The sequence below is a fragment of the Fusarium tjaetaba genome, assembly GCF_013396195.1.
Source record: "Fusarium tjaetaba strain NRRL 66243 chromosome Unknown NRRL66243_c0000360, whole genome shotgun sequence".
Classification (NCBI taxonomy): Eukaryota; Fungi; Ascomycota; class Sordariomycetes; order Hypocreales; family Nectriaceae; genus Fusarium; species Fusarium tjaetaba.
In genome coordinates this window covers 65,685-73,787 of record NW_023501556.1, presented here as the reverse complement: position 1 = coordinate 73,787, position 8,103 = coordinate 65,685, and the positions used below count along the sequence as shown (strand labels likewise).

At 48.6% G+C, this 8,103-nt stretch overlaps 2 protein-coding genes across 2 annotated transcripts; both read left to right on the top strand.

Annotated features, from left to right (window-relative positions):
* Positions 1–387: 387 nt before the first annotated feature.
* Positions 388–1,728, top strand: FTJAE_12818 (uncharacterized protein; the record flags this gene model as incomplete). The annotated part of the gene is made up of 1 exon (XM_037345901.1): positions 388–1,728. The coding sequence occupies one exon, from the start codon at positions 388–390 to the stop codon at positions 1,726–1,728; it is 1,341 nt and encodes a 446-aa protein (XP_037200173.1).
* A 713-nt stretch (positions 1,729–2,441) lies between these two features.
* FTJAE_12817 (polyketide synthase) lies at positions 2,442–8,103 on the top strand (the record flags this gene model as incomplete). Its single annotated transcript, XM_037345900.1, has 11 exons — positions 2,442–2,564; positions 2,611–2,855; positions 3,586–3,960; positions 4,534–4,939; positions 4,991–5,815; positions 6,695–6,763; positions 6,813–7,025; positions 7,116–7,321; positions 7,371–7,459; positions 7,520–7,678; positions 7,727–8,103. The coding sequence occupies 11 exons, from the start codon at positions 2,442–2,444 to the stop codon at positions 8,101–8,103; spliced, it is 3,087 nt and encodes a 1,028-aa protein (XP_037200172.1).

The window sequence follows — 8,103 nt, the reverse complement described above, 5'->3', positions numbered from 1 at the left end:
CTATAGATCTCTTATTAAATTAACTATAATAGTTAGCACATATTGCCTTCTAAAAGCAGAAGTTAAATTGTAATTTTCTAGTATGTTGGCTTGATATGTCTTGTTGAGACGTTATAAGCTTTAGGCAGCAATCAATCAGTAGGAACAATTCTTCTGCCTGCACAAGTTATTCTAGAAATGAGTCACAGCACACTACATCTTTAACTCTAGAGTTGAGTAATAAATATTTATTGGGGCCGTTATAAACCCTCTTCTTCTCTTTAAAATTATCGTCAATCAAAGGTGCATTCAGTCCCGTCCATCCATTTTCTCTCCTTAAAGCTGCAGCCAATCTGAACGCCCCTTATCTACAACCTCGACTCGGTTTCCGAAGCAGAGATTGCCACTATGGATCCTTTCGATAGATTACCCGCAGAATTGCGCCTCAGAATCCTTGTTCACATTCGCTCCAAACGGTGTGTTTCCTCTCTCACTCAAGCCTCTCCTGCGATGCTTCGGCAATATCACACACATGAAAGATACATCGCCCGAAGCTTGATCGCTGCTGACTTTGACGACGAGATGGTTCAGGATGCCATGGCAATCCTATTCATTCAGAACTCCTGCAAATCTTCCATGTATAAGCATATCCTGGATTGGTCAAAACATCGGCTGCCAAACCCCCTCAAGGATCACAATGATCAGCGGTTCAGTCAGCTATTCGATCAGCTAAACACGCTACACAGTCAACTCCTTATCTTCATCGAGGATTATGTCACCAAGGCTACTTCATCCTATCCTCCGAGGGATTATCTTTGTCTTCCACAGACACTGGAGTCAAAGATTCCAATGACCGAAGGATATATCATGATTAATGGGCAGAAGATAACGGCCAGATTCAACGCATCTAACCTCAAAGACACAGAGGTACATAGGTTCTTAAAGGCATTCTTACTCTATGAGCTGAATTGCAGGGTCAAGACCTCTTTGGCCGCGACCCAGTCCAGGCTCCCTCAGCGAGAACTTGACACCGCCGAACACGAGGCTATTAAGTGTGTTAATACCTACGTCTGCTCTCTTTATTGCGCCATGTTTGCCCAATGCGGCAATGCATGGCTCCCAGACGCTTCCACTTCGCTTCAGACTGGGCTACTGTTTCCAGATACTTTCTTCATCAACCCCGAGATCTATGCCTCTGAGATGGGACAGCTCGAACGAGTCAGAGCGGGCTATGTTATAAAGGATGAAAACAAGGTCGAAGGCAGCTTTGCTCGATTTGGACTTGGTCCCCTAATCGAGTTTCTCAGTCATGACATGTCCGATGTACGCGACAAGCAAGCCTTGAGAAAGCGTCTTAGAACCTGGTATATACAGAAGTACGAGTACCCTTACAAATCTGGCATACTTTGTTCCACGGAAAGTGTCACTAGCCGCGCGTCACCAATCTACAGCCAGCTTTCCTCTGAGGTCGGCATAGAACTCCAACGCAACATATATCGTCAACGAGCCTGGGCGTTCTTCGATGATCGTCGCTTGTACCCCAAGCGCAGTAACGGAAGGCCCAATTTTCCAACACAAAGTTTTCTTAATAGACAGCCTAGTAAGCAGGCCTGGGTTGAAGGCTGGTTTGACAATCCAAGCCAAGCCAGAGCTTTGCGGCGCTCACAACGTTGGCATGATGAGCTGTGTGCTGGCTCAGATTCTAACGATGCAGCAAGGATCGAATACTCATTAAGTTTTGGTAAGTAGTAGCTAATGGGGGGGTTCTCTGGAGCACACCGTCTGGTGTTATAAGTTTTATTCGAAAAATATGATGCTCAAGGTTACCAACGTCACCTTTGCCAGCACTTCTCACAAATATTCTTATCCTGTATGTTAGCAACCCAAATTTGAATTATGGCTAGCAATCAGCTACATTGTCTCAATAGACATGTATGGTATAATTCTATATTCTGCCAACATTATCCAAGCCATCTCGATTTTAACAGCTTCTCCAGAGGGTACAGATCATTGTTGACATTCACTCCACGAAGCCACAACAGACATGAAGCTGGTGGGAGTGTATGAAATGATAGTCGTTATCATTAATTTTATTTTTCAATCCAGATGATAATACAGCTCTCCGTTATCATGAATCCTCGCAATCGTCAATTCCAGAACTCCTCTGGGGGGGGGGAACAAATGCGCTTTATCTCATGGATGCAGAAAACGAACAAAGAGACTGACTTGGAGCAAAATAATTCGTTGCAGAATCTCACATTCGCGACTGGGTAACTATCTCTCTGATGCTCAGCTGCTTAGTAGTCTTTGTGATGGGACTCCAGCAGAAGTTCCGTCACTAGCAGAGGTTGGCGAAGCGACAAAACGCTTAGTACTCGTTAATTGAATGAAGTGAACTGGGAATCATGCTCTGGTATGCAGCTCTTTTTGAAATTCAATGTTCTTTGTCGCAGTTGCATATAATGCAGGCCAACCTCACCAGCCCCGTACTTTTCAACCAAGCCGTGCAGACTGCTCTCGCCTGTAAGGATATGGCAATCGACACACTGATCGAGATCGGTCCTCACTCTGCTCTATCGGGACCTGTACGGCAAATTTTTCAAGGCCCATCTGAGCGCTGACAAAGTTCAGTATCTACCAAATCTCATCCGGGGTGCCAGGTGCGCCGAGCAGGTGCTCAAGCTCGCCGGTGAGCTGTTCCTTCGCGACTATCCCATCGATCTGCAACGCATCACTGCGATTGAGGAACTCTCTCCGTCTGGAAATATTAACTCTCGGAGATGCCATTTCATTATTGATCTGCCCCCTTATCAGTGGGACAAAGCCAAGAAATTCTGGGCTGAGTCTCGCGAGAGTAAGGAGCATGGCTCTTCAAGGTTCCCACGCCATGACATCCTTGGCCAGCTAACTATCGGCGGCTCCTTCGAAAGAGCCAGAAATCAGGCCTTTGAAAAAGATTGGCTTCGACTACGGGCTTACAACCCAAGACATGGGCAATATCCAGTTTGATGGCACGTCATATTGTGCTCAGGCGACGACCAACATCAAGACGTCTGTTATGAAGGATGAGTCTCGCCACGCATTTCATCCAGCCATTCTCGACTCTTGCCTTCAGCTCATGATCGTCGCTATTTGGACTGGTTGAGCCAGCGCCATGAAGTTCGGAGCTATTCCCGTGACCGCTGAAGATGTCGTTGTTTGGAAGCCAACGCAAGCTCAGTTACAGGGAAGTTCCAATGTGAAGGCCTTCTCCTGGATCGATCCCCGAGGCCAGAGGATATTCAATGCCCACAATCAGATAGTGGCTAGGTCCTGACGCGGATCAATAGTATGCAGTGCACTGCTTATGAGGCTGCTATACCGCGGAGTTTGGAAGACGTCACTCCTGTACAGCCTTATAGTCAGATTGTCTCGAGGCTGAATTTCTCACTTGCCAGAGGCATCCAGAACCACCTATCACTTACCGATTTTATTGAACTCGCCTGGTTGAGAAAACCTAGGTTCCCTCTGCTGGAATAGGCTCACAGCCATAAGTCTCAACTGCATATAACACTTCTAGCTCACAACTTAGACATCAATACCATGATGACTGACCAATTGCTACAGCGACAGCCAGCTCCTGATTAACCGACTTGTTCCATTCGACAAGATCAGCGAGAGATACGCTCTCACTGAAGACGAGACCCAGTCACAGCCCTTAAACCCAGAAGCCGGACTGGACGGTATAATCGACTCTGTAAAAGTTGTATTCTCTCACGGTAACGCTGACGAGGTGGCATTGCAACCTGTCGAGGTCGAGTTCCGAGTGATAGCAACAGGTCTTACCGACGAAGACAAAGCCGTCATATTGGGATCCTCTCCTGGCCCTGACTTCAGCCATGAGGCTTCTGGTATCGTGACACGGACCGGGGATGCCGTTACGAGGGTGTCGCCAGGCGACCGCATGGTGGCCTTTAGTGCAGGAAAGCTGTCAAACTTTCAGTGAGTCCCGGAGTGTCTTATACAGAAGCTCCACGACTTTGAGGATCATGAGGCTACCGCAGGTCTCCCAATGTACTATGGCCCTGCTCTCTACGGTCTCGAGACACTTGCCAAGGTGGAGCCGAAAGAGTCTGTTATTGTACTTCCCGGCTCAAGAGTCCTTGGAGGAGCCGCGATCCGAGTCAGGAAAGCGCTCGGGGGCCGGGTTTACGTCGCAGTCGGGAACGATCGAGGCTGAAGAGCTACAAAGTTCTTTTGACCTTTCTAGAGACCAGATTTTGGTTGACTATACTCCCGAGAGTCTGCATGAATACGAAATCGATGTGGTGTTCTCGGGCAGTTCAGTTGAGCCCGGAAATTCATAAGAGTCATGGAGAAATATGCCGGTCTTGTCACGATTTGTGAACTGTGGTAAGACGCCTTCAGGCTCGTCCTTGGACTCTGCGTCTGCCTCTCGCGGAGCAAGCTACCTATCAGTCAACTTCATTGGCCTCTTCAAGCGGCCCCAGGTCCTTGACCGACCTCTCGAGCGTACAATGGTTCACTCCCTGTCCCACCTTTGGCAATTAGCAGGATTTCGGACATCAACAGCTCACTCACCCTCGCCTCTTCCCTGAACAGCAGCGAAACCATCATAACTCATACAAATGGTGGCACTGTAGGCGTTGCCCGCACCCCTCCACGTCTTGAGCTGCACGCAGATGCCACTTACATCCTCGTGGGATGTCTCGGTGGCCTCGGACGTAGCCTGACCACATGGATAATGAAGCGAGGAGCGCGGAACTTCGGGTTTCTATCTCGTTCGGGAACGGATTCGAAGCAGGCTGCCCTTTGCGTCCCGGATCTGGAAGCTCGAGGTGCCCGGGTGCAGGTCTTTAGAGGCTATGCGGCTATCAAAGGAGCTGTTGAGAGAGCTGTCGCCTCGATACCCTCCGATAAGCCTCTACGCAGTATTGTGAGTGCTGCCCTGGTCTTGTGGGTGAGTTGTGGTTACTTGGCGCCTTCATAGATAAGCTAACACTTGTTGCAGGACGGCCTATTCCAGAATATGAGCTACCAAAGCTGGACAACATCCGTTCAGCCAAAGGTCCTCGGTAGTAAGAACCTACACGAGGCAACAGCTGAACTACCTCTGGACTTCTTTCTCATGACGAGTTCTGTGTCTGGCATTCTCGGAACTCCCGCTCAGGGTAACTATGCGGCTGCAAACTTGTACAAGGATGCGCTTGCTCGCCTGCTCCGTTCTCAGGGCAAACCTGCATGTGCAGTCATTCTCCCCATGGTTCTTGGCGTGGGAGTAGTTGCCGAAAACCTGAACCTCGAGAATTCGCTCACCCGTAAGGGCATGTATGGTATTGACGGGGAGGCTCTCCTGGACGCTTTCGAGGTGTCAATCTTGGAGCAACAGGGTCAGCAAGATCACAGCGTTAAATCTGACCATCTCGTCGTCGGCCTTGACCCTGCAGGGCTCCACAGAGCAAGCAAGCAGGCTGAGGGTGACGTTGATGCTTTCTGGGCCGCGGACCACCATTTCTCTATCCTCCTTGATACTATGAATCGACTAGACGGTGCGAATCACGTTGGTGGAGAAGCAGGCTCGATTCTCTACCGCGTTAAGGCTGCCGAGTCGCCTACGCAAGCTATTTCTCTGGTGCGTGACCATTTTGTCTCCAAGCTGGCCCGGGTCCTTCTTCTCGATGCGGAGAAATTCAGCGATAAAAGCTCTGGGCGTTCAAGAGCAAGTTACGGCATTGATAGCATGATTGGTGCCGAGCTACGAAACTGGATCTTCAAGGAGTTGGGGCTGGACATCGCTTTCCAGCAACTTCTGAGTCCATCTTTAATTTATCCCCAAGTTTGCCGCGCTTATTTGTGTCTCTCAAGGTATTGTTATGGATGTTGAATAGAGGAGGAGATGATTTAGATATATGTGATGGGATAAACCTAGACAGCCTTGAGCTTATTGCAAAGACAATGTTTCTTTCCGTAAATGGGAGAGGATATCATTGCTTCATTCTGTACCCTTCTTATACGTCACTAAATAAGCCATCCCAAATTCCCAGTCACTGGACTCGGAGAGCCTAAGTCAATCCCAGCGCTGTGGCTTGCGCCAGTCCAATAGAGGAGCTTGGCATCCGCAAGCCGCGCACTTTGCTTGACGTTTCTTGACTCGCGCGATCGACAAGTAGCGTGACTGTGTGGCATTTTCCCAAGTGATTAGTGGACGGCCGGGTTTAAGGAGGTCGCATCACTGTAACTAGGGCTGTGCTTTGACTTTACTGGTGCCTGAAGTTCGCCCGTAGATGCATCATAGATAGATACTTCATTTCGGCATTTGATTTGGTCCGATCCTCCGTGATTCGTTTCCCGTGAACTGCCAGAGTATGCTTACTATCTTCAATCCATAAGGGACAAGTCGTTGAAGGGACATGCTGTTCAACAGAAGAAAGCCATTGTCTTCGATGGTGTCTGCGCTTTGACACTCGTTGCTTGGCGTAATCTTCGCCCGTGGTTATAGTGGGGAATATTCACTCGAAAGCGGCTTGGGCATTCCATGATTGGGACCGGGTAACTCTATTCCTGGTTATGGTGGCGTGCGCCATGATGTGCTAGCAACTAGCACCAGATGTTAGGCTCTGATAAGCATCACTGTGTGCCCCTCGCTGGCTTCCTGGAAACCTCTTCCTGTTTTCTTGAATCTCTAATGCGTGATGTGACCGTACTTCCTGCATAGCTTCTTCCTCAAACGACCGATTCCCTTCAACGGGATATCGCCAGTATGATATCCAGTAGGGCTGTCATGGTACGTATCTACCTTCTGGTTTTACGATTGAGAAATGCTGAACCTTCAGGGCTTCGAGTGGTCCTTCATGGCCCTCGCCTACATAACAGTCGCCTGTCGCATTTATGTCCGCGTGGTCATGAGAAAGGCACGCTTGTTTTCAGCCGACTATTGGCTCATCGCTGGTTTATTGTGCTGCCAGGGTCTGCTGATTTGCGACACGATTACCTACTCCATGGATGCGATGGATAATTTCACAATAGATAATGTCGCTATCAGAAAGGTGAGCGTCTAATGCTAACAAAACGTGGATGTTGTTTCTCGTTTGTCAGGGTGCCAGCCGGCTTGTATACTTATTCTCTCTTGTTTTCAGATTCGATTCGCAACAAATCATTTCTTCGACACAGGCATATACTTTCCGAAATTCAGCATCATCGCCTTCTACTTCAACCTCGTTCCAATTACACAGCCAAAAATGCGCATTGCACTCTATTGTCTAGCCGGCGTCACGGCATCCTTCGCGGTCATCACTTTCTTCTGTGATTGGTTTTGGTGCGGGCCTGATCCTTCTGTCAACTGGTCAGTCTGTATTCATAAACCTCTAGGGCACCGCTGACGGGATATTTAGGGCAAAAGGAGAGCAAAAATGCACATCCTTCACATCCATGACCCTTATGCGGCTTCTGTGGTCTATGAACTTTGTATCCGAGGTCCTGAGTAAGTCACGACTTGCATGGCCCGCTGGGCTTTTTACTTCAGTTTCTGACCCTCAGTTAGATGTTGCATACCCAATCCCCCTGCTGGCAACCCTTAAAATGACATCAACGCGTAAGAAGATTGGACTAGCTGTTGTTTTTAGTCTGGGGGTTGTCACCATCGCTGTCAGCGTTGGAAGATTTATAACCATGGTATATGTTGATAATGCCATTTCTATATGTAAGTCATCTTGACACCATCTCAGATCTAGCTCTGACATATTCTTAGACATCTGGGCAACTGCCGAAATCTGTATCTCGGTCATAGTGGTCGCTCTTACAGCGGTCCGGCCTCTCCTTCGAAAGCTCACGAACCTGAAGTCTACAACTTTACTCACAAGCGAGGACCAATCAGGCGGCCAAGCAATACCATCGAATCGTTCCCGGAAACTAGGAACTTTTACTGGAGGATCAGGGGTCTACTGGCAGGGAACAGGAAAGAATCATCAGAGGCTTGCCGAGACTATGGGTCTAGAGAGTTTAGCTGGTAGTGAAACGGAACTGAACAACATGAATGGGACAACACTGGCGCAGGATATCATGGCCTCAAGGGAGACCAGCATTCACAGTATACCTGGTCAGCCAGAGTACACGATCAAGGATTGA